This window comes from Somniosus microcephalus, chromosome 13, assembly GCF_052327205.1.
Source record: "Somniosus microcephalus isolate GS21.2 chromosome 13, FLI_Smic_1.0, whole genome shotgun sequence".
NCBI lineage: Eukaryota > Metazoa > Chordata > Chondrichthyes > Squaliformes > Somniosidae > Somniosus > Somniosus microcephalus.
In genome coordinates this window covers 149,089,575-149,116,609 of record NC_140999.1, presented here as the reverse complement: position 1 = coordinate 149,116,609, position 27,035 = coordinate 149,089,575, and the positions used below count along the sequence as shown (strand labels likewise).

Sequence of the window (27,035 nt, the reverse complement as noted above, 5' to 3'; positions counted from 1 at the left end):
CTCTGGCACCACTCCCATATCCAAGAATGATTGGAAGATTGCAGCCAGAGCCTCTGCAATTTCCACCCTTACTTCCCTCAGCAAATTTGGATGCCTCCCATCCAGACCAAGTGACTCTTACTTTGAGCGCTGCCAACCTTTTAAGTACCGCCTCTTGATCTATTTTTATCCTATCCAATTTTGCTTTTTTGCAAAATTTTTGTTGGCACTTCGAATCTTTATTTAATGGGCACTAATTTATTCATTGCATTTCTTGAAAGCACCAAATTTTATTCACAAATTTCAGAAAGCATGATAGATCATCGCCATCTCTCTGGTTCAGACAAATATGTCAATGGAAAAGATAATTGGGCAGGGATGTTAAACAAGCTGCCAATTCGCCGTCACCCACATTGTGCTACCGCTCAAAACTAAATTCACCCCTATAGTTTAATGTTGTCCCCTAATAGGTACACCCTACCTTTCACCTCAGCTGTGCTTAATTACAATTTAGGCATGTTTTGAAAATGAGCCGTAAGGAGACTATCCAAATGCACAAAGAACATAAGGCACACAGCATGAAATTTGGAAGCGAGTCTGCTTCCACACTTTCTCTTCGCTCTTCAACAACTATCTGCAATGTACAAATCACCTTGGCAGAGTAGTTGTATTTGCTTTTGAAGCTAATAGTGCCCATGCCAAAGTCTTTGAAATAAATGTTGACAACATTGGCAGCTCCGGCAAGAGAGGTTATTGATAGTTTTTTCCTCTACATTTTGTCCGATTGCTTTTAGATTGCATAGTTATTAATTTTGTACTTCAGATGGAAAGAAAATGAAGACAAGAATGCATTACTTCAGTGTAATCAAATTTAGTATTGTGGTTAATGCAATGCATTTGAATTGGGGCTTGATTGCCAACCAGCATGAACACTGCAACAGCAGTTATATTATAGGTAATTAGATCTTTATAGTACAAAAACTGCATAATTGTGGTGTACTATTTTCTTGTAATTATCAATTGTTTTAACTAACTGTCTTTCTTTTGGTTATAGAGCTATTTTACATTTTTTTCCCCCAGAAGTTTGGTCTTCAACTAGCATTTAATTGCCTGATACAGCTTGACCATGTGTGTACTTTATTGGTTCTAGTATAATGAGCTGGTTCTCCAGGTGGATGTTTATGTGGTCCCGAATCAAGCATTTCATTATCACCGACAGGAAATCACATCAGTTCATTTATTAAAAAGCCCAGAAAAGATGCGACTCCTGATGTTTCAGCAACACACAAAGCTGGTGGAAAAAATTGTCCTTTAAAGCATAAGCCTTTGACGTATCAGAAAAAAAAATCACAATTACAAAATATTTCAACAGATTTCACATACATTCTAATTGCTGGGTTACTGTTTATCCCAGCTTAATTGTCATTCTTCACTTACAGATCCAACAAATCTGAACACTGTAAATTATAGTTCTTCACACAAAACAAATATGCCATGTTGAAAAGTTCTGTAAAAATATTTCTATTGTGAATAAAATGTGTGGAGCAAGGGATCTATGACACCAACTTCCTACTGTGCATTTTTCCCCTCTTTCTCAGCATATTAGCACAAATTTAAATCATGGACATATGTTTGTATCTTTATGGAAGAAAAACAGACATGCTGAGCAAATGAGGGAGTTTTAAAAATGTAATTCACATGGTTTATCTTCAGATGTACAAACCCAAGGAATAGTTCCAACTCGGAACAACAGGGTCTGCAACACAACTGCAGGGTAGCTGGGAATAATGGAATCCATAAGTTACCACAGTCTCGAGGCTTGCTCGATTGTTTCAGTGGGGTTGGAGAATTTTCCAGAGGTTTTCATAAATCGGTCTCGGGCCCTTTGCTTCTCCCAGCAGATTTTGTGACTGGAGGCAGATCACTTGTGGTTGCATCATGTCTGGATGGGGTGGGCTTGATGGGCTGGTTAGTTCTTTAGTCCTTTTTATATCTTCAGATGTACTTTTCTTTTCTTAAACTTTTTGCTTAGAATTTTCAATCTGAACAGTTTCCCCACCCCTTCCCCGTATTCCCATCAACATTTGATCTTGAAGTGATTTCTGCCAGTACTGTTGGCAATTTGAGTACTACTCAAATACAAATCAATCTAAGATATGTAATCAAATAGCATTTTATTAATGAGGAAGAGGATAATTAATCTTGTGTCTACTGCAAATAGCCTCATTTATAAAAAGTCGATGAAATGCCAACCTCTTTTATCTCCTGCTTGTCAAAGTTCAGCAACCATTATCCCGTTTATATACTAACGTGGAGAGAGTAGTCAGCTATCCAAACCTTTTCTGAAAATGGTATGTCGCTATTGTGATGCATTTGTAAGCATATTGATAAAGTGTTACACAACATTTTTAATACAGTTCGTATAAATATGGTGTCTCACAAATGGATATTTAAATTGGACCGATTGTCAAGGGGCAAAACAGGAATTAGCTTGCACTACATCTAAAAATGTTACCTTGAGAAATATCTGATATACTAATGATTGACACAGATTTAGCAATTCATCAAGTTATTAGAAGACAATTGGGTAACCACTTACAGTAGATACGAGGACAATCCTACTTTAAGAGTAATACACTTAATTCTGTTTCAATCAATTTAGTGTTATTTCCGTTACCCCAGCTTCTTGAATTATCAACAAATCCAATTTAATTTTACTTCTCTTCCAAGCTTTCATGAATCAGCTAAACTTTATGAAATTAATTTTACTCCTCAGTTGCGAGAATAATAAACAACCTTAATTTACTTTCATTCATAAAGAGAGTACAGTTTGGTGAGAGACTCTTACAACTGGCATCTGTAGCACATTCAGCACAAAGTTATATTTGGAGCATTCTCAAAATTAACTGCTTTTATTCTGAGCAGTTTTGATGGGATCCCACATCTAGAGAATAGTGGTTATTTAGATCCAAACAAAGACGGCCTTCTTCAATTTAACATTATATTTCATATGGGACTGTGCATGTGAGAGCTGTTAAGTACCAACTGATTTTGAAATTTATTGGGATAAACAGGACTGTGCATACTTACTTATTATTTGTTCTCGAGATATGAGCTACATGGGCAAGGCCACATTTAATGTCCATCCCTAGTTGCACTAAAAAGGCGATGGTGCACCTGCCTTTGAATTGCTGCAGTCCTTGTGGTGATGGTGTTTCCACAATGATGTTGTGGTAAAACCACCAATGAACTCCTGTACAAATGAATAACTGTCTTTAAAGCAATGTTACAGCACCTATGTCCGTTTGCTGAGTGTAAACAAGCTTTCTGTAAAAACCCTGAAACAACGCGATGACGTCATCACGTTGGTCACGTGGTGCCCCGAGTGGCGGGAAACGTGATGACGTCATGACATCAGAGGTGGGAGGTTCTGAGTTCAGACCTCGTGGAACAAGCTACTGTATAGACCTGTTTGCTGTTGCTCCTGCATGCTTTTGTTTTGTTCGCCAGTTTAATTAAATTCGGTTAATTTACTGAACTGACTCGACCTCAGTGATTTAGATAGGAATCCGCTGATTCCTACATTGGTGACTCCGAAGCTTCGCGGACGATTTTCACGGAGGCAAGCTCGAGAACAAGATGGATGTAAATGCAGCGAGTTTGAAGCTCCCTCAATTTTGGGAACAACAGGCAGCCTCCTGGTTCGTTCAAGCGGAGGCTCAGTTCCAACTGCGAAACATAGTGCTGGATCAGACCCATTACCTTTATGTGGTCTCCGCACTGGACAGCTCGACGGCTTCCCGCATTATCAGCCTGCTGGAGACCCCGCCCGTGGAGAACAAGTACGAAATGCTCAAGGCGCGCCTCATGCAAGTATTCGGTCTCACAAAGGCGGAGCGCGCATGACGCTTGCTCGCACTCCCCGGGTTAGGCGATGCTAAGCCTTCCGAGTTGATGAGCCACATGCTCACCCTCCTCGGGTCTGAGCCGCAGTGTTTTATATTTCGTGAACTGTTCCTGAGCCAGCTCCCTGAGCAGGTACAAGCAGCCCTGGCCAGGTCGACGGCTACGGACGGTGTGGCGCTCGCGGCCGAAGCCGACACCATTTACGCGGTGATGCAACAGTATTGTGCCACCTCGACGCGCCCCGCCTCCAAGAACCCCGCCTTGGCACCTCCACAGACCGGCCTTTGCTACTACCACGCCCGTTTCGGTCAGAAAGCCAGATGCTGCCGACCCCCGTGTAAATTCGTGCCACCGGCACCGAGAAAGCAGCAACACCGATTGCGCGACCGGAAGGGAAGCCCCGAGGTTGGTTTCGCCTCCACAATGACAGTTGGTGATTCCGGGAAATTGTTGTACATCACCGACTTCATTTCGGGCCGGCGTTTCTTATGCGACACGGGCGATCAGTGCAGCATCCTCCCCGCTTCGGTTCTCGACGTCCGATCTGGGCGGCGTGGTCCTCCACTACAGGCCGCTAATGGGAGCGCCATCCGTACGTACGGGAAGCGATGTATCCGATTGTGTCTCGGCGGCCAACTCTTCCACTGGGAGTTTATCACCACCACGATACCACTGGCAATCCTCGGTGCCGATTTTTTCTGCACGCATGACCTACTGGTCAACGTACATCATCGCCGCCTGATCCATGCCGCCTCACGAGCCCCCATCCCCTGTTTTCCGGGCTCCGGCGCGACCCATGTGGTTGCCCGCACCAAGTCGCCACCCGACGAGTTCGCCCGCCTGCTCAAGGAATTTCCGGAGCTCACTCGACCCACTTTCTCTGCGACGACCGCCAAACACGGTGTTGAACACCACATCGCGACGACCGGCCCCCCGGTTTACACCCGGGCTCGGCGATTAGAGGCCAGTAAACTCGAGGCCGCGAAGGCGGAATTCGCCACTATGGAGCAGTTGGGCATCGTTCGCCGATCTGATAGTCCCTGGTCGTCTCCGCTACACATCGTGCCAAAGCCCGGCGGTGGGTGGCGGCCCTGTGGTGATTATCGGCGCCTCAATGAGGTCACAACTCCAGACCAGTACCCGATACCGTATATTCAAGATTTTTCCGCCCATTTGGCCGACACGTCGTGCTTCTCCAAGATCGACCTCGTCCGCGGGTACCACCAGGTGCCCGTCCACCCTCAGGACGTCCAGAAAACGGCGGTCATTACCCCATTTGGCCTTTTTGAATTTTTACGGATGCCTTTCGGGCTTAAAAATGCGGCGCAGGCGTTCCAACGCCTCATGGATTCGGTGCTCCGGGATCTCAAATTCCTTTTCGTATACCTCAATGACATCCTCGTCGCCAGCGCATCAAAGGAAGAACACCTACGTCACCTGCGCGTCCTTTTCCGCTGTCTCCAGGAGCATGGCCTTATAGTTAACCCAAACAAGTGCCAATTTGGACTGAGGCAGATCGATTTTCTGGGCCACCGCATCACCGCGAATGGGGCACAGCCACTCAGGGCAAAAGTAGCAGCCGTCGCTGCGTTCCCACGGCCGCAATCCATCAAAGCACTCCAAGAATTCCTCGGCATGGTAAACTTTTACCATCGCTTTGTCCCCCGGGCCGCCCAGCTCATGCGGCCGCTCTACGAGGCACTCCGAGGGAAACCGGGGAAAGAACCGGTGATCTGGTCGTCGGTCATGGACCGCGCATTTGGGGACATGAAGGAGACCCTCGCCAATGCGATGATGTTAGCGCACCCGCTGCCCGGTGCCACCATCGCGCTCACGACAGATGCGTCGGACTACGCCGTCGGCGCCGTGCAAGAGCAATGGGTCGATGGGGCATGGTTACCGCTGGCGTTTTTTAGCCGCCAGTTACGTAGTAACGAACGTAGCTATAGCACATTTGACCGAGAGCTGTTGGCGTTGTTCCTGGCCATCCGCCACTTTCGTTTTTTATTGGAAGGACGCCAATTCATCGCTTTCGTGGATCACAAGCCCCTGACGTTTGCCATGGCCAAGACGACTGAGCCGTGGTCGGCCCGACAGCAACGGCAACTCACTTTCATCTCCGAGTTTACCACCGACATCCGTCATGTGGCCGGCAAGGACAACGTGGTTGCTGACTGCCTTTCATGTGCGGCCGTCCAGGCCGTCCAACTGGGTCTCGACTATTCACTAATGGTGGTCGACCAAGCGGCTGACCTGGAGACGCATGCTTTCCATTCCGATTCGTCCGGCCTGCGGCCAGTAGACGTACCTTTCCACTCAGACGGCACATCCTTGCTCTGCGATGTCTCCCTGGGAGACCCACGCCCGATCGTTCCGTCATCCTGGCGCAGGAAAGTCTTCGATATCATGCACAACCTCGCCCACCCGGGTGTGCGGGCTTCACAGAAGTTGTTAGCATCCAAGTTTGTCTGGAGGGGAATGCGAAAAGATGTGCGCGACTGGGCCAACACCTGTGTCGTGTGCCAGAGAGCGAAGGTGCAGCGCCACGTTATAGCTCCTGTCGCCGTTTTCGAGGTACCGGAGCGGCGATTCGATCATGTTCATATCGACCTCGTGGGCCCACTACCACTGTCACAAGGGTTCACGCATCTGCTGACGATCGTCGACCGTACCACCAGATGGCCGGAGGCCATTCCATTGACGTCCACCACCTCCGCGGACGTCGCCCGGGCTTTTCTTTCATCCTGGGTTGCCCGTTTCGGCGTGCCGTCGGACATTTCATCGGACCGCGGGCCGCAGCTCTCTTTGTGGAACGCCGTGGCTTCAGAATTGGGTGCCAAGCTCCATCGCACCACGGCTTACCACCCACAGGCCAATGGGTTATGCGAACGCTTCCATCGTTCTCTGAAGGCATCGCTGTGGGCTACCCTCCAAGGGACCGCGTGGATGGATAAGTTGCCATGGGTAATGCTCGGGTTGCGCACGGCGCCTAAAGAGGACCTGCAGGTGTCGGCCGCTGAACTGGTCTACGGCCAGCCGCTCAGGGTCCCTGGTGAGTTTCTCCCGTCGCCGACGCGTCCGTGGTCTGCCACTGAACAACTGGAGACTCACCGAGCCGCGGCGCACGTTTTCCGGCCCATTCCAACTTCACAGCATGCACTGCCTGCGTTACATGTTCCGCCAACGCTCATGAGGGCTAAATTCATTTTTGTATGGCACGATGCCCACCGTAGTCCCCTCATGCCTCCATACACGGGCCCCTTCCGGGTACTAAAAGCAGGCGCCAAGAGTTTTCCGGTAGACGTCGGCAGGACGCCCGACTACATTTCCGTGGACTGCCTCAAGGCTGCACACCTGGACCTCGGCCAGCCAGTCATGGCGTCAGAGGTGGGAGGTTCTGAGTTCAGACCTCGTGGAACAAGCTACTGTATAGACCTGTATGCTTTTGTTTTGTTCACCAGTTTAATTAAATTCGGTTAATTTACTGAACTGACTCGAACTCAGTGATTTAGATAGGAATCCGTTGATTCCTACAATGTTAGGTAGCAAATTCCAGGACTTTGTTCCAGCAACATTGAAGGAATGGCAATATCTGCCAATCAGGATGATGCATGAATTGGAAGGAAAGTTGGAGGTGAATGATGCTCCTATGATATTGCAGCTTTTGTCTTTCTTGGTGATAGGGGTTTTAGGATTGGGAGATACTGTCAAATTAAGCACATTGAGTTCTTCCAGTGCATCCTATAGATAGTACATACAGCAGCTGCAGTGCACTGGGGGTGGAGGGGGTGTATATTGATTTCAGTAGCAGGGTCACTTATCTCAGACAGGGCATTGCAGTTACTGTACACACAAAAAAAGTGTGATGAACTATGTTGGTAGGGTCTTCATCATTCTGACACTTCCCAAATCTTGTTTGGAAGGCATCAGAGGCTAGGTATTCTGCGGCGAGTGTCTCACCTCCTGACTCCCCAAAGCCTTTCCACCATCTACAAGGCATAAGTAAGGAGTGTGATGGAATACTCTCCACTTGCCTGGATGAGTGCAGCTCCAACAACACTCAAGAAGCTCGACACCATCCAAGACAAAGCAGCCCGCTTGATTGGCACACCATCCACCAGCTTAAACATTCCCTCCCTCCACCACCGGCATACCGTGGCTGCAATGTGTACCATCTACAAGATGCACTGCAGCAACTCGCCAAGGCTTCTTCAGCAGCACTTCATAAACCCATGACCTCTTCCACCTAGGACAAGAGCAGCAGGCACATGGGAACACCACCACCTCCAAGTTCCCCTCCAAACCACACACCATCCTGAATTAGAAGTATATCGCCGATCCTTCATCGTCGCTGGGTCAAAATCCTGGAACTCCCTACCTAACAGCACTATGGGAGAACCTTCACCACACGGACTGCAGCGGTTCAAGGCGGCGGCTCACCACCACCTTCTCAAGGACAATTAGGAATGAGCAATAAATGCTGGCCTTGCCAACGACACCCACATCCCATAAACAAAAAAAAAAGATCTTGATAGCATTTATACACCCTGTCTGAATACATACACTCCTTAAACAATTCTTTATTCATCTTCAGTGAAGGTACATGAAATATCTGGAAGCACAAGATTGAAACCATAAAACTACTAACCCCAGATGAACCAATTGATACTACAGGCTCAGGTGTTAGAGACAACCATGAGGTGACAACAAGGTCAATATGAAACTTTAAGCAACAGTTTGCAAGTTTGCTACTCCTCCAACTTACATCAAATTGTTAAAAAATCAATCTTATGCAACTCAGTGTAAAACTTAGGGTACTGACTCAACCCAACATCTGAGACCACTGCCAATGACTAGAGAACAAGAAAACAATGGATCCAGAACAATGTTACACATGCGCATCTCACTTAGGATCACGGGGAGATGAAATTCCTCATGTTAATAAATTTAGCAAGAAAGTATTTCGTACACACACCGACTCGTCACTAAAACTTACCACAGGAGGAATTTCACTCCTACGGTGTTCTAGAATGCTTAAGGAAAGTTATCCGACTTGTAAGCAAATGGAAGAGAATGGTAAAATGTCGCGCTGGGAACATGTAAAGATCAAATATCAATAGCTCAGTTGTTAGCCTCATTACATTTATTGTCACACTAATATAAATCTTAAAAGGGATTTGCACAGTCCTGTTACTGGTATAATCAATCTACTTTAAGTGTTCTGAACAATAAACTCTCTAATGACAAATGAAAAATATTTCAATCCATGTTGACACTTTATTGTTGATTTTTTTTAATATTATTTTCCCAAAAGGCATTGTAGCACATGGAATAGTCTTCATCGCACAATCAAAATGATCTTACAATTTATAATGATTGGAGAATAAAAATAACATAATTTTTTCAGTAAGAGCAGTCAATAAATTAAAAATTCATATTGGATATTTTTCAGGCATGATGACACAATACTGCAATAAACTGCAGTGTGACATGCGATTCACAGAATCCTTTCAGAAATGTAATAGTTCACTGCTTTTGTTAGATAATAAAATCAGTTTAAAAATACAGCCCTTCTGCTTCACTAACAGTATTGTCAAGGTCAAATGTAGGTGTTGCTTTGAACACAGCACAATCATTTACTCCAGTAAACTTTTATTTCAGTGAATCTTTAAACAAAAGCAATGAACTGGAAATTTCAAAATTGCAGTTTTATCATAGCAGATGATACACTGCAACAAACGACATGTTAACCCTTTTGACTTCCTACCGTTCAAAACACTGAGCTTAAGCAATTTTCTTTTAAATGAACACTTCATTGAATTTTTGTGAACTGTGACCTATTTTTTTTATTTTTACGAAGCACCTGCGGTCTTGTCCATAGCTAGGTATATAACAGAAGTTTCCCTGAGAATGAGCTAGTCTCGGTATCTGGAATGTGTGGTTAATGTATTTGAAAATGACTGAGACGCATCGAGTTGCTCTCTCACCTGATCCTCTTCACCGCCACCCTCCTCATCATATTTCAGAATATTGTCCCTGACATCATCCTCTGGATCAATCAGAAGTTGCTTTGTCTGTCTTTCCTTATCTCTGCGTTTCATCCATACCACAAACAGCAAGACTAGGACTGAAGAAAGTTACAAATATATGTCATTACACTGTTAGTATGACACAGATGCTACATTAATCACCATTTAATTCTAACTTCAATACTTACTTAACAAAATGATGATACATATAAGGATTGCAATAATGGCGCCTGTGCCCAATCCAGCTGCTGCAATAGCACCAACAGCTGTACAATCTCCATGTTCATCACAAGGACAGACTTTCACTTTAATAACAGAGGTGCTGGATAATGGAGGGTTGCCAGAATCTGTGATTATGATTGGAACATCGTATACACCAGCAACCAGGAAACCGATCCTCAAACTGAGCTGGGCAGTGTCCCCTGTAGAATCCAGGAAGAGAAAAAAATCAACAGGAATTCTATACACCACAAACAACTCAATGAGCTCTTCTACAACTAAAAAAAGCAGAGACAATCTCACCAGTGATCCTAAATCACAAGCATGAAAGATTTACAATTCGCACAAATACATAGGAACAGGAATAGGCCATTTAGCCCCTCGAGCCTGTTCCACCATTCAATGTGATCATGGCTGACCTGTGACCTAACTCCATATACCCACCTTTGCCGCATATCCCTTAATACCTTTGGTTAACAGAAATCTATCAATCTCAGATTTCAAATTAATAATTGACCCAGTGAATAGTTGAGGCCCCAACACAGGTCCCTGTGGGATACCACTAGTCCCATATAAGGAAAGACTATTCTTCATACACGTGAAAGATGACTGGAACTCATGTTTGTCCACAAGATATTTGACACACTCTAGCAGAGTAAGCAATTGCTAGAAAATCAGTGCAACCTTTAATTAGCTAAGGAGTGCTGTGATTGTGTGGTATTATTAATACTGTTCCATACTTGCATGCATTATCATTCTACAAGGCAAAACAAAATGTTCACTTGCATAGAATACTTTATTATTTACTTAATCCCATTATCAAGCCTGTTTATGCAATAATAATTTTATGATGCACTACACTGCGACTATTAAGTTGTCTATTTCTGTTCCATTATGGGAATGTTAGTGTGTTAAAAGTTGGATTGTATACAATTGCATCTGTTTCATGAGTAAATTTGACATAAACTGACAACTAATCAATACAGATGGTTTGAACAAGTGACACTGGCTTATTGCTTACTGGCCTGGTGATCACTTACTATTTTTTTTATGTTCTATGGCGACACTTACTCCAATTATTTTTATAGGATTACCAGCAGGTAGCCAATCACCATTACACCCCAAATAACTGCATTCAATCACACTAGAAACAGAATTAGAATTAATTTCTGTATATGAAAATAATACTAAGTTGAAATGATAATATAAAGTACAAGCTAAGGTGTGGCATGTTTAAATTGGCATGGATAATATATTCCAGTATTCCCTCTGTAGATTTTATGGCACCTTTTGTAAAGTGTATTTACATATACGACTCTGAAAAGAACAGATGCAAGACTCATTTTTGGGAAGCTATACTTGAAAATGCTTAATTTTTGAATGAATTTGAGGATGTCTAAGTGGAGTTGTACCAAGAAAGATAATATTAATGATGTATGCTAATATAATTTACATATGCAAATTACATCAATTATAAAATGGATTTTCTCTGTACTGCAAAAGCATATCCCATGGCTTTATATTGGGACAAAATATTTCCTTTGTTTGAAAATATGGCAATGCTATGACATGTTTAACAAACTTGTAAATGCAATTCTTCCCATTTAACACACTGATAAGTAGCTTTAATTTAATAAGCCAGTGGTGATGGAGAATTCATTTTTCTTAACTTGCAATGTGTTTCAGTCTATTACATCCTAAAGCTAGCTCAGTTGTGGTCTTGCATACACCAGATAAATTTGGGACATTTAGGGTGGTTTTGGGGACATAAGTAGGATAAAAGAAATCTTATTTGCTTATGTAAGTTAGACTCAGCAAGTACGATATGTTAATGTTATCTTGATTTTGATGCCAATACCATTGTCACTTTTTCCCAATTTACCCAGCCACACAGGCAAAGCAAAAAAATAATAAAATATAAGCAAAACTGTAAAAAAAAATCAGCTGATTTTTGTAACCAGGAGACTTGTTAAGGACACATTTGTAGTGATCTCGTAATGAACTGCAAGCTCTGGTAGTTGCCCTGCTCTCTTGCTCATGCTGGGGCACAGAGCACAGAATCCCGAAGACTAGTAACTTACTTGAATGATTAGATTTCTTTGTGTTTCTCAGTTTTTGTAAGCATTTTTTTGGATGTCATCTCCAGAGATTTATTAACATATTTATAACATCTGAAATATCACTCTATAGTATTAGAGCACCAGAAACCAGCACTCATGGGTCCTTTGTAATAGAATTGCTCGGCCTATTAATGTAAGTGTGCCTGTGCTAAACGTTCTCAAACTATTTGGGAATACTTGTTTCAAACATCATTATAAATATATAAAATTCCATTGATCTCTTGATGTTATTCCTGCAGAATTAAACAAAATGTAATACAAGCAGATACTGTTGTTTATTCAAAATCAATTAATATAAATAACAGACAGGATGCTATTCTGTCTTCTGTGAAATAAAATGTAAGCAATTTGATTCAGCAGTAAAGTTATCCAAAGTTTGCCACTGGTCAAACAGCCTTTCATTTGCAATGATAAAATCCGACAGAATCATGGTGGACACTGCATACATTCAGATTGTGGCATCTCCCCGAACCAAATAAAACAATAGTTATGGACGAAATTTTCAACTACAAACCATGGCTATTCTAACAGGCTGAGGCCTCAGACTTTAACTCTGGATTCTCTCATATTGTCTCCTCCTTGTCCTCTGTTTACGACCAAGACATGTCTCACCTAATCTTTGCCATGTCCATGTAACCTGAATTCCCTCTGTGTCCATTCGCATGCACATTTTGGCAGCCATTCCCGGCCCGCGCCTACTACTCTCCTTTCTCCTCCCCTTCATGCCACCCAGTCATGCCATTTTTCATTGCTCCCCTCTCAGGTACTTTATTCCTCCCATCTCTATCCCAACCCATTACTGCTTTTCTGCTGTTCTACTCTCCTGCCATCAGCCCAGGCTTGAAACTCCCTTGGATAAGCCCACAACTACACTCCGTGCCTCTCTCAGTATTCTCCAAAGGGCCCATCGAAACACCCATCGCTGCCTCCTTACATGCAGAAACCCGAGCTGCCCCATCCTCCTCGCTCACCAACCTTACTGCTACTTTCCACATTTAGCGCTCAAAATGACCATGGTGGTGTGGTGCTTATAAGCAAATCATATCTTGGTGTCTCACCCTACTCCTCTTTCGAGCACTACACTTTGTTCCACCCCTCTCACCTCTCCTTTAAAATCCTCATTCTCTACAGTCCCCCTTAGGTCCCACCTGAGTGTCTCATCAAAATATCCTCCCTCCTTTCCTCCTTCAGCCTCTGCACTAAACAACTCCTCAACCATGGTTATTTCAATTTCCATCTCAACTCACTTTGTCTTCTCTCCTCCTGAGCGTATCTGGTGTACAACTGGTTTAGTCATCCATCACCAGATCTGCTGGACCATATCAAGCACTATTGGGCCTGACTGTCCTCTGCCAAAAATGCTCACTATGCCAGTATCATCTTGGAGAGCAAAAATAACACCAGCTTGAACCCATATCCACTAAACTGCTGACCGCCCAACTTCCCTTCTTGGCCCCTCTGCTAGCCAACATTATAAATGGTTCCCTCTCACCAGGTACTGTCCTTCTACCTTTCAAAACCACTGTTATCACCCTCAAAATCAAAAAGGCCACCCTCGAAACTCTGTCCTTGCAAACCACCGTGCCATTTCCAACCTCCCTATTCATCCCCAAAGTCTATCAACATGTTTTTGCTTACCAAATCCATGCTAATCTTTCCCACAACTCCAATCAGGTTTCTACCTCTGCCACAGCACTGAAAAGGTCCTAATCAAAGTCACAAATAAAATCGTCTGTGACTGTAATCATGGTGCATTATGTTTCCTCGTCATTCTCGACCTCTCTGCAGCCTTTGACATGGTCGAGTACACCATCCTCTAACAACGCCTCTTTGTTGTTGTCCAGTTCAGTCGAACTACACTTGCTTAGTTTTACCCTTAACTTAAATAATAGCCAGACCATCTCCAGCAGTCGCTTCTCTCCCCGACCCTGCACCAGACCATTTGCAACCTATTTGGTCCTATTTGGCTGCCTGCTGAGCTTCTGACCCCAGATCTTCTCCGTCACAAAGACTGTCTATTTCCACCTCCATAACATTGCCCACCTCTGCTGCTGCCTCAGCCCATCTGCTGAAACCCTCATCCATGACTTTGTCACCTCCAGACTCAATTATTCCAATGTTCTCCTGCCGGCCTCCCATTAACCATCCTCCAATAAACTTCAGCTGCACCAAATCTCTGCTGCCCGTATCCTCTCCCACACCAAGTCCTGTTCATCTATAACCACTCTCCTCGCTGAGATTGACTCCGGGTCCTTCAATGTCTAAAATTTTTAATTCTCGTTGTTGTATTTAATTCTCATCATAATGGCACCTCTGCATGCATTTAAAATGGGGACTGTATTATGTCTGTATGCCCTGGTCTAATTATCTGATACCCTCTAAACCCACTTCACAGAAGGACTATATATGGTTTTTCATCCCTATGTGCAACATCACAGTGGATCAACTCGTATAAATAAATTGTTATATAGACTCGGGAGTGAAGATCATTATAATAACCATCTACACCTTTTTTTATAAAACAAAATATATTTTCTTTACCTTTTCTCAAATTCATAAAGCATATTAATCAGTATCAAAGAAACAGGATTTCATACAGTGAGACCGTTAAAGGCTCAACACATCTGCTTTTAAAACCCATGTGATGGATGATGACCAGGCCAAACTGTAAGCCCTTGGGAAACTGGAAGACAAAGTACTTTGGAACAGTGTTTTCACCTTTGATCTGGGTTCACACTTACAAACAGGATGAAAGTCTATTTTCTCTAACAGCTAGCAAGTTGTTGAGATGAATAGTGGCACACCAGATCTCAGTAAATACAACCCACAATGGAAAGTTGTGTTTAAATTCAGTACAATCAAAGCTTATTCAAGATGCAATTCAGACGCCATAAGGAAAGATACCTTGGGAAATGAAGAAGTTATGCTTGTTTAAAAGAAATGCTCGAAGTTTGGGATTTAGGTAGACTGTCAAAGTAATGCATGTGGAGCTCTGCACTGCATTTAGCCTGTGTACTTCTGACCTGGGACTGATGGATACCGTCAGCAGATAGGAAACAGAAAAAGTATCAATTCCCAACACTGCTATGCAGCATACCATATCAAGGTTTTCAGTAGAAAACACAGAACATTTGGTATACAGAAAAATGCAAATTTAAACTTGAACAATCTCAATTATTACTGAAAGGTAGCAGATCTCTTCGAATCAGTATGTTATGTGAACTATATAATCAGAAGTTCAAACAAAGGTTCCAAATCTTTGTGTTAGTTCCAATTTAGTGCTGGTCAAACATAGCTACAAAGGTTGTGGTATTATCAAATTTTGAACTTTGTCATGCTAATGAACAAACTTAGATCTATTTGGCTTAACCTTCCAAACTTCCCATTAGGTTCCTTATCATGATTCTGGAACTAATAGGACTGTCGCCCCTTTACTAACAAGAATTCATCCAGTCCCTTTTTAAAAAATCTGCCATCATCCCTGGTGGGTGATCTGTTCTACAATTCCCTTATCTAAAGAAAAAGTTATCTAAATTTCTTGCTTTCCCTTGCACTTAATTTTAAACTGTGTCCCTTAGTCCTCAGTTCGTGTTCCCGATAGAAGAACTTTCTTGCATCCAAATTCTCCATATCCATGAAAACCTTAACAACCTCTATCTAGCTCCCCACCTCATCCTCTTTCTCCAGAGAGTTAAATCCCAGTGTAATTTCTAGGACTTTGTCAGATTTAATCTTTCAGCAACCACTCCAGGTTTGAAGAAACTGATTATAAATAATATAAAAAATGTTCCCACATTATAGCATGTGAAAGACAACACATTGCCAAGCATTTGAAGTGCATGTGGTGTAAATAGAATTATTTACTTGGGAACCATGGCTTTTTAAAAAAACATATGTAATTTAACTCAGATTATTGTGGTTGCTTTGTAGCTTGTAATGTAGACAAGTTGGCTCCTGATAAATATGGCTGGGATCCAAAGTTGCTTACTAGAAACATAGAACATAGGAGCAGGAGTAGGCCATTCAGCCCTTCGAGCCTGCTCCACCATTCAATGAGATCATGGCTGATCATCCAAATTCAGTACCCTGTCCCTGCCTTCTCCCCATATCCCTTGATCCCTTTAGCCTTAAGAAATATATCCAACTCTTTCTTGAATATATTTAATGAACTGGCCTCCACCGCCCTCTGTGGCAGAGAATTCCACAGGTTCACCACTCTCTGGGTGAAGAAATTCCTCCTCATCTCAGTCCTAAAAGGCCTACCCCTTATCCTTAGACTATGACCCCTGGTTCTGGACTCCCCGACCATCGGGAACATCCTTCCAGCATCTAGTCTGTCCAGGCCTGACAGAATTTTATAGGTGTCGATGAGATCCCCTCTCAGTCTTCTAAACTCCAGTGAGTACAAGCCCAATCGACACAATCTCTCCTCATACGTCATTCCTGCCATCCCAGGTATCAGCCTGGTGAATCTTCACTGCACTCCTTCCATGGCAAGAACATCTTTCCTCAGATAAGGTGACCAAAACTGCACACAATACTCAAGGTGCAGTCTCACCAAGGCCCTGTACAACTGTAGCAAGACATCCTTGTTCCTGTACTCGAACCCTCTTGCTACGAAGGCCAACATTCCATTTGCCTTCTTAACCGCCTGCTGCACCTGCATGCTTACCTTCAGCGACTGGTGCACAAGAACACCCAGGTCTCTTTGCACTTCCCCTTCTCCCAATCTATTGCCATTCAAATAATAATCTGCCTTCCTGTTTTTGCCACCAAAGTGGATAACCTCACATTTATCCACATTATAGTGCATTTGCCATGTTTCTGCCCAATCACCTAACCTGTCCAAATCGTACTGGAGTTTCATGACCTCCTCCTCACAGCATACCCTCCCACCCAGCTTTGTGTCGTCTGCAAATTTGGAGATATTACATCCAATTCCCTCGTCCAGATCATTAATATATATTGTGAACAGCTGGGGTCCTAGGACCGATCCCTGCAGTACCCCACTAGTCACTGCCTGCCACTCGGAAAACGACCCGTTTATTTATACAGTCCCCCAAAAAAGCTACGTGACAGAGATCTCCATTTCCTTGGGAGAGATTGGTGAGTCATGGGTGACTTAAAGTCAAGGACATCAATGAAAAGAGAGTACGAGGGAAAATTATTGCTATTCACTATTTATAGAGGAATCATAAATATATTTTTATAGACAAATGAATGATTTTACTACAAGTTGCAAACAGCAGAACTCTTCCCTGAGTAAATCCAACAGCCATTTAGTGTTTTGTTCACATTTATCCTGCCATTTTTTGAAGTATGTGTGATATCTCCCACATCTCTAGGCCATACGTATGTGTGATATAATGTAAGTGTTTGAGATATATCCCACACATTTAGCCTAGGAAACCATCCAACAACCTGACTGCTTTATTTTGATATAATTAGTGTGAAAATTCTTTGATTTCCACAGTTCTGAAATCACACAAGTGTTAGAAATAGCAAATATTCCATGCATAATTGTGGAATTCCAGAGATCCAACAGGCAAAGAACTGTGTAACATACAGGTAACAATGTGACAAGTGAGCTATGAAGTTCTTCCTCTTCCATAAATAAAATATTGTATTCTACAATTCAATACTGGCAATATTCTATTTCTGCCATAAGTTAGGGAAAGTAGATTACTCGCTTTCAAATATGGCAGTAAACATTGTTTGAACATGATTTGACACGGGTATGCCAGCTCAAAAACTGGGAAAATTGAATGGGATACGTCCCTCAAAGGATTTTTGGATATAACCCATTTGACCTTCCTTTATCAGAGCCCAGCAGTGTCCCAGTGTTGTAGTCACCTGAAGTATTACTGCCTAAGTTTTTGTGTTGAGGCCAACCAGGTCTCATATTCCTCTATGATAGTGAACAGAAAGGAGAGACTCAGACTTCTAGCTATAAAACAATGCTTCCTTCCTTTAGTTTTATGAAGCATTCCTTTCTAAAAATAATAGAGAAAAGTGTGCAGATGAGTATGCTAACCAAATACAAAATCGGATGGGGTGTATATCAGGCATTTTGTGCTTCCTCCATGGCTGGATTTCACCCCAAAGGAGTCCAAAATCACACTGTGGCATCATAGAGTAAACCTTCCATTGTAGTTCTGGCATCTTTGAAAGTAAAATGGCTTCATAGGATACCAGACAGGTGTTTGAGTTGCATGTGCCCTAAAAGTATTTGATAGCCTGTCTCATTCAATTGCCAGGTTTTTAACATTTAGGACTCACTAAAAGTCATAAAAGTGGACAGATAGCTGTGGCCAAGACAGAGTACTGAAAAATCACAAGTACTGCAAATGATTGTTGTTGATCTCCATGCCCAATTCTCTGATATGTGCTCCCTCAAGTGAGGTTCCATACCGGGAGCGGGGCCTCTCGAATTTTCCCATACAGACTATTTTGCGCTGGATTATGGTTTACATCAAAAAATCATTTTAGGGCAAACTATTAAACAAATTATTTATGAGTTCTTAAGTATGTAAATAATGTATGAAGTCAGAAGTAATTTAGCTCAAGAAACCACAAGAATAATTTGTACTTCGAAGAAAAAATAAAATGACTGCAATGTTCACTAGATTAAATGCTATCAGCTTTTTAACAGCATGATTTCGAGCTTACTGCAGCAAATTCCACATGATATAATTTGTAACATTATAAAATATTGTGCATAAATTGTAAATAAAAGAATCGAGTATCTGAAGAGGTGAGTGACAGATTTCAGCAGCAAGTATTTAATTCTACCTTAAAGTGGCACTCCAGTTATTGGAGCATATCAGTGACCAAGCAGCCAAAATAATCACGTTCCTGGATCGCTCTGGTGCGAAAGAGGAAGCTGTTCCATATGTGACAGTGAAAAAAAACTAGAACTTTCCATTCTAGTTTCTGTGGGTGAAACAGCTCTGCAATATGAACAGAGTGGTTGCACCAACAGGATTGGAACTCTGAATTCTTAGAACCACATTCTGCCTGCAGCTCTGAACATAAATCCATTCTAAGGGTAAGCTGTTCATTCAAGTACTAGAAGTTAGGTTACAGCAGTGCAACTCACTAACTTTCTCTTGAGGGCCACTCTCACATGCAGCAACTGTGACCATAGAGTGTTGAGATGCGGGAGTGTGCCTGCGAACTCTAAGTAAGAAAAGCTGGGGAAATGTACCACGGCCAAGCAGCCAGAGAGCAACACGTTAGGTGAAGAGGGGCAAGGGTTTTGTAAAATGTTACAGGGCTGCATTATGAGTAACACTGAGTTACATTTCAACTTTTACTTTGGGCAAGAATTTTTGTTTAACTCAATGGGGTTTAGAGCTTTATTTTGTTCTTACAATGGAGGCGATTTTGACAAAGCTGTCAAACTATGACAGATGAAACGTCATACGCTGACATTCCCTGTCGCCGGTTTCCCCTTAATTGGCCTGCCAAACCCGCTGGACGGGCTTAACAAGGTCAATCAAGGGAAAATAGCGTGGGTTGGCCACAAGTTGTTGGAGGCGGGACTAAAACTCGACAAGCAGCAGTATCACCTCCAACGCGCCCCCATTGGCAAAATCACCCCCAATGTGTCAGTCACCATCAGAACTTAATTACACTCATCATCTAAATTGGAGTGTTGTGCAGGGTCATGTCTTACCATTTAAGCGGGTGATTGTCCAGTTCCTCTTGACACCCGATGGTTTATTTGCCAGTTCAAACACAAAGGGGCCTGTATTTGGATCTCTGTCGGCATCTCCTGCTGTGATGTTTATCGCATTTGGATTAGGCTTTTCACAAATCTGGGCCTCTTTAGGAATCAGCTCGGGTGGATTATCATTAACATCAATGAGGTAAATTTGAAAGGTGCCGGTGCCACTTGCTGCAGGATTGCCTGTATGAAGACAACATGCCTGTTAATTCATGGTGAAGCATTTATTAAAGCAATTACATCTCAATTTGGACAAGTCATAACATTTAATAATTCAAAAACTTTGAGTTTTATTTCAGAATGTACCTACTATATTTTACATAACATCTTATCGCTAGTGCTGACCAGCATTGTTCATATTAATGTATTTACACTCCAACTGTACCACTGGTGCGAATAGGTTGAACTTCACACTGCTGCAATTATAGTGTAAATGGATTGGAATGCAGCAGAACAAAGGTACTTTTTTTTAAATTTGTTCATTGGCAAGGCCGGCATTTATTGCCCATCCCTAATTGCCCTTGAGAAAGTGGTGGTGAGCGGCCTTCTTGAACCGCAGCGGGGCAGTTAAGAGTCAACCACATTGCTGTGGGTTTGGAGTCACATATAGGCCAGACCGGTCCTAAAGGCCATTAGTGAACCAGATGGGTTTTTTACGGTCATTTCATGTAGTTTCATGGTCACCATTACTGATACTAGTTTTTAATTCCAGATTGATTTAATTGAATTTAAATTCCCCAGCTGCCTGTGGTGGGATTTGAACTCACGTCTCCGGATCATTAATCCGGGCCTCTGGATTAACACTATGCTATCGTACCCTACTTGGAGAAGGGATCTCCCTCCATTTTGCTTCAGTTAAGTTGGGCCTTTTCACACCAGTTACATTCCAAATTTGGTTTTGGCTTTGCACCAAAATTTAGCTTGTGCACCCGGAATTTCGGTGGGGATTCTCCCAATCCCCTACCCCTTTGCATCAATGATAAAGTTGGAGTGTAAACGCACTCTTAATATGAACAATGCTCGTCAGTTGCAGTAATGGAAAACTTTGGTGAAAGAATCACAGAAATCACAGAAACCCCACAGTGCAGATAGAGGCCATTTCGGCCCATCGAGCCTGCACTGACACATATCCCACCTGATCCCCGTAACCCCTACACCAACACATATCCCACCCTATCCCCATAACCCCACGTATTTAATCCCCCTAACACTAAGGGTCAATTTATCATAGCCAATCAACCTAACCTGCACATCTTTGGACTGTGGGAGGAAACCGGAGCACCCGGAGTAAACCCACGCAAACACGGGGAGAATGTGCAAACTCCACACAGACAGTTGCCCGAGGCCGGATTTGAACCCGGGTCCCTGGCGCTGTGAGGCAACAGTGCTAACCACTATGCCACCGTGCTGAACCCCTGGAAAAATGGGGTAAAAGGATTTTTTTTTTTTTTTTTTAAAAGGCCTTTTGCATTGTTTCGCCAGCGGCTCGCCTGTTGTTCTGCTCAAGTTACGGCTCAACTTCAAGGGAACCCTGCAGAACTTCTCCCCCATACAGTGTAAATGCACCTCAGGTCTTTAATAAGGGTTATCAAGTAATATTTGGAATCACAGTTCACAGTGCTTAATTGTCGCCAGGCTACCAAAATATCAGTCAGTAGGAAGCATAATTTTCTGGCTATTTCTGCTATTCTTTCACTGACATTCAGTGTCTACTTCAATCTCCATGTGGCAAAACGAGATCAAAATGGGTTAGAGTTTTACCATTTCAGAGACTTACGGCTGGATTTTCATTAAGCTGTCGGGAAGGAGGCGGGACTACAACTTTCGGGTTTTAGTCCCGCCTCCATCGACGTCCGGCCAACCCACACGATTTTCCCTTGATTGACCTTGTTGAGCCCGCCCAGTGGGCTCAGCAGGCCAATTAAGGGCCACCCGGCAACAGCTGATGTCACAGACTGAAATTTCATCTGTCAAGAGTTTTTGACAGATGAAATATCAGTGTTTCACAGCTGTTTGAAGCTGTCAAACACTGACAGTCTGACTTCTAACCTGAGTCCTTCTACGCAGACTCAGTTAGAACTCTCACCGACACTGGAAGCTGAAGGCTGTCACTTTTGACAGATCGCAGCCAATCAGCTTTCAATTCTGGCTGAGTGATGGACTCCTGACGCCTAGAGGAAGAAAGGCTGTTAAGGTAAGTACAGGTAAGTAAAACTTCTTTACACACTTTAGACACACCAAACACACTTACCTTTGCACTCATGCACCCATCACTCACCTGAACACCGACATCTTGACCCCTCCAAGTCCTTCAACCCGGCGGCCCGCCTGCTCTAACCTGGCGTGGTTCGGAGCCATCGGGAATCCCACACGACACCCCTCAAAATAGGGATTAGGCTAAAAACTGCCTGTTAACTACCTGTTAACAGGCAGTTAATTGGCACTAATGCCTTCCCGTCTCGGGTCGGCGGGTCCCAGTGCGGGGCGGGTACCCGGCTCCCTTGAAACTTACGTGGAGGTGGGTTTTGGGCGGGATGGTGTCGGGACCCCCGAATTCAGGATTTTTGACCCCCGCACGCCTGAAAGCCCGCCTCATGGCACACTGAAAATCTGGCCCTTTGAGTGGCATGAAAGCTTTGATAACCATGGAAAGCACCAAAAGTGTCCACAGTTGGATAGAAATAAATTCTCCAAAAAGGTAGGCTATTCATACCTCTGCCTCAATGGCATAGTGAGGTATTTTGGTTTTTCATGGTGATTTTATGAGTACACAGTCATTTCATTTGTTTTTTTTCCCCCCTAACTGCATTTTGGTTAAATGTACATGTAAATGTTGAGTCTGTGGCGACACGCCACCACTGGACATAATCCGCTCACGGCGGCACAGACAGTTTAAGCAGACGCCCCCAGCCGGGGGCCCTTTCCTCCAGCAACTTGTTTCCCGCAGGGACAGGCTGCTGGGAGCACTTCCTGTCTGGGGAGTATTTAAGTGGTTGCGCGGGCTTTTCCAGTTTCTCTTTGCCATGAGGTTGATTAAAGCAGTTGTGTTTCACCAACTCTGGTCTCGACTCCCACGTTTGCCGCGGTATCTCAACACTGGTGACCCCGACGCTCAGGACGAATCCTAAGCTAGCATGGCGGATACAAACGCAGTCACAGTTAAACTACCAGACTTTTGGGAGAACCTGGCCGAGGCCTGGTTCGTTCAAACCGAGTCCAGATTCCGGCTGAAAAACATTACAGTCGACGCCACGAAGCACGACTACCTCGTCGCCTCTCTCACCTACGCCACAGTCCCCAAGGTTTGGGCAGCGCTGCAGGATCCACCAGTGGAAGGCAAGTACGAACATCTGAAGGCCGCGCTCCTTAAAAAATTTCAAGCGTCCTCTTACCAGCGCAACTGCCAACTCCTCGACCTCCCCGGCCTTGGTGACGCTTCACCGTCGGATCTGCTTTCCCACATGCTGTCTCTCTCGGACGACAAAAAACCCGGCCAAGCTGGAAATCACGTGGGCCGAGTTCACCACCATGGAGCAACTCGGCATCATCCGCCGCTCCAGCAGCCCTTGGGCCTCGCCCCTCCACATCACCCCCAAGCCCGGCGGAGGCTGGCGCCCCTGCGGGGACTACCGCCGCCTCAACGACGCCACCACCCCTGACCGATACCCGGTGCCGCACATCCAGGACTTCTCGGCCCGACTGGCCGGACGAACCGTCTTTTCCAAGGTTGACCTGGTGCGCGGTTACCACCAAGTCCCTGTACACCCCGCGGACATCCCCAAAACGGCCGTCATCACCCCATTCGGCCTGTTCGAGTTCCTGAGGATGCCCTTCGGCCTCAAGAATGCAGCCCAGGCTTTCCAGCGCCTTATGGACCCAGTCCTCCAGGACATGAACTTCCTATTCGTCTATCTAGACGACATTCTCGTGGCCAGCTCCTCCCAACAGGAACACCTCGAACACATTCGCATCCTGTTCGGGCGCCTAGCCCAACACGGGCTCATCCTCAGCCCGGCGAAGTGCCAATTCGGCCTAGCCGAGATCGATTTTCTCGGTCACCACATCACCCCTGCTGGGGCCGTCCAGCAATTCCCCCACCCCAAAACCATCAAGGGCCTCCAGGAGTTCCTCGGGATGGTGAACTTCTACAACAGGTTCATTCCCAGAGCTGCAGCCCTCATGAAGCCCCTATACGACTCCCTCCGAGGTAAATCCGGCAAGATGGCCGTAGCCTGGACCACTGACACGTCAGCCGCCTTCGATGCCACCAAAAACGCGCTCGCCGACGCCACCCTGCTCGCGCACCCGAGGGCCGATGCCCGGGTCGCGCTCACCACCGATGCCTCCGACCACGCGGTCGGAGCCGTGTTCGAGCAGTGGGTCAATGGCGCGTGGCAGCCACTTGCCTTCTACAGCCGCCAACTGCGCCCCCCCGGAGGTCAAATACTCTACTTTCGACCGCGAGCTCCTCGCGCTCCACCTGTCGGTCCGTCATTTCAGGTTCCTCCTGGAGGGCCGCCCCTTCACCGCGTACGTGGACCACAAGCCGCTCACATACGCGATGGCCAAGCACACCGAACACTGGTCCACTAGGCAGCAACGCCAGCTCGCGGCCGTGTCCGACTTTACTACGGACATCCAGCACGTCTCCGGTAGAGACAACGTTGTCGCCGACTGCCTTTCCCGTCCCGCCATCTGCGCGAATCACCTCGCGGTCGACTACGCGCAACTAGCAGTGGCCCAGCTCACGGACCCAGACCTCCTCTCGGCGGCTACCAGCCTGCCAGGGCTACGCCTAGCCAAGGTCGCGCACGGGCCCGAAGCCACGGCAGTCACTTGCGACGTCTCACTCGGCCAACCCAGGCCGGTCGTCCCTGCAACCTGGCGTCGCCGCATCTTCGACGCGCTACACGGGCTCTCCCATCCGGGTTCCCGCGCATCCGTCAAACTCCTCTCCCAGCGCTTCGTCTGGCGCGGCCTCAGCAAAGATGTTCGGACTTGGGCCACCTCCTGCCAACGGGCTAAGGTACAGCTGCACACAAAAGCACCCCTGGGAGACTTCGAGGTACCCAGCCGCCGCTTCGACCACGTACACGTCGACATCGTCGGTCCTCTGCCGCCATCGCAAGGCCAAACTTATCTCCTCACGATGGTCAACCGCTACACACGCTGGCCTGAGGCAGTGCCGCTGACCTCCACCACCACAGCCGACATCGCCAGGGCGTTCGTTAACACCTGCGTCGCAAGGTTCGGCGTACTAGCCGACATAACCTCCGACAGAGGCGCCCAGTTCACCTCCGAACTCTGGACGGCCACAGCACGCAACCTCGGGGTGACGCTCCACCGAACCACGGCGTACCACCCGCAGGCCAATGGGCTGTGTGAACGCTTCCACAGGTCACTCAAGGCCTCACTCCGCGCCGGCCTGCAGGACAGTACCTGGACTGACCACCTACCGTGGGTGCTACTAGGCCTACGCACCGCGGTCAAGGAAGACCTCCAGTCCTCGGCAGCGGAGTTAGTCTACGGACAACCACTGCGCATACCAGGCGAATTCCTCCTGGAGGCTACCACGCCTTGGTCGGCTGAACAGCAGCGGCTCAACTCTTTCTCTTCCGCTCAACAGTTCGCCCCACTTCCGGTCAACCGACACGGTGAACTCGCACCTCACGTCCCGCCAAACTTACAGCAGGCACGCTTCGTCTTCGTGCGACACGACGCGCACCGCGGACCCCTGCGACCCCCGTACGACGGACCGTACGAGGTACTGCAAACCTGGGACAAGGTCTTCAAGCTGCGACTCGGTGACAGGGTCGACACAGTCTCCATCGACCGGCTCAAACCAGCACACACAGAACGAGGGGAACAGGTCCCCGTGGCCCGACCTCCAACTAGAGGCCGTCCCGCCAGCAAGCCAGCAGAGCCGGCGGCGAACCGCCCGGCCCCACCAACTAGACCGGCGACCACTCAGAGCCGCTCCGGCAGAACCATTAGACCACCGTCACGACTTGTCCACTCCTCCTAAGCGGATTCTGGGGGGAGCTCTGTGGCGACACGCCACCACTGGACATAATCCGCTCATGGCGGCACGGACAGTTTAAGCAGACGCCCCCAGCCGGGCGCCCTTTCCTCCAGCAACTTGTTTCCCGCAGGGACAGGCTGCCGGGAGCACTTCCTGTCTGGGGAGTATTTAAGTGGTTGCGCAGGCTTTTCCAGTTTCTCTTTGCCATGAGGTTGATTAAAGCAGTTGTGTTTCACCAACTCTGGTCTCAACTCCCACGTTTGCCGCGGTATCTCAACAAGGCTTAAATTATATCAGAACTAAACCTGATGGTTTTTGGTTCTGCAAGATCAATTGCATTTGTAATTAGTGCTCAAATCATCTTAAAGTGATATATATGCCAAACCTTTATTTTAGGTTAGCAAAAGTCATAGAGCAGCTAATTAAATTGCTTGATTTTTATTCAAATATTCCAAGTCAAAAGCTATGGATATTCAAAACAAAACTTTTCAACTAGAATACTTCTAAATACATCTGCCAAGTATAATAATGTAAATGTTCTGGGTGAGGCTGGGTTGAAGCCTAATGCCGAGTATGATATATCTAGGTGAATGAGCAACAGAAGATCAGATCAGATCAGATCAAATCGGATCATGGATCAAACCAAGCTCGAGAAACTATGGGCCGGGCTGTGAAAGCGATACATATGCAGGCTTTATTAGAGATTTCAGATGTTCAGAACATCAGCGTGTGTTACTTCAGACAACCTAAATGATGCACATCTGCTGAGATGAGTAGAACATAGTCAAAAGGATTCTGTAAACAGGGCAACTTTTAGATCAATCTTTAAAGAGTTTAATTATGCTCGAAATAGTCTGTTTCCACTAACATCTTGTTAGTTTGAGGTCCAGCAAAAATGCAGCAGTAGCTCTGCCTGCAATGGTATTGCACGATATGAATTATAGATCAACATGCTCTGGGATTGTTATGTACAGTCTAACAGCCAAATCCACTTAGAATCAAATACAAAGCCATTTGAACCAGTTCTACAG

General features: G+C 45.4%; 1 protein-coding gene across 1 annotated transcript in view; it reads right to left on the bottom strand.

Moving 5' to 3' along the window:
• LOC147108646 (cadherin-4-like) overlaps window positions 1-27,035 on the bottom strand; it is a 735,941-nt gene that overhangs the window by 48,040 nt on the left and 660,866 nt on the right. Inside the window, exons 12-14 of the mRNA XM_086005339.1 lie at window positions 19,932-20,165; window positions 10,103-10,336; window positions 9,873-10,012 (exon numbers count right to left, since the gene is read on the bottom strand). Of these exons, the coding sequence (XP_085861465.1) occupies window positions 9,873-10,012; window positions 10,103-10,336; window positions 19,932-20,165 (608 nt within the window). The remainder of the gene's footprint in view (window positions 1-9,872; window positions 10,013-10,102; window positions 10,337-19,931; window positions 20,166-27,035) is intronic.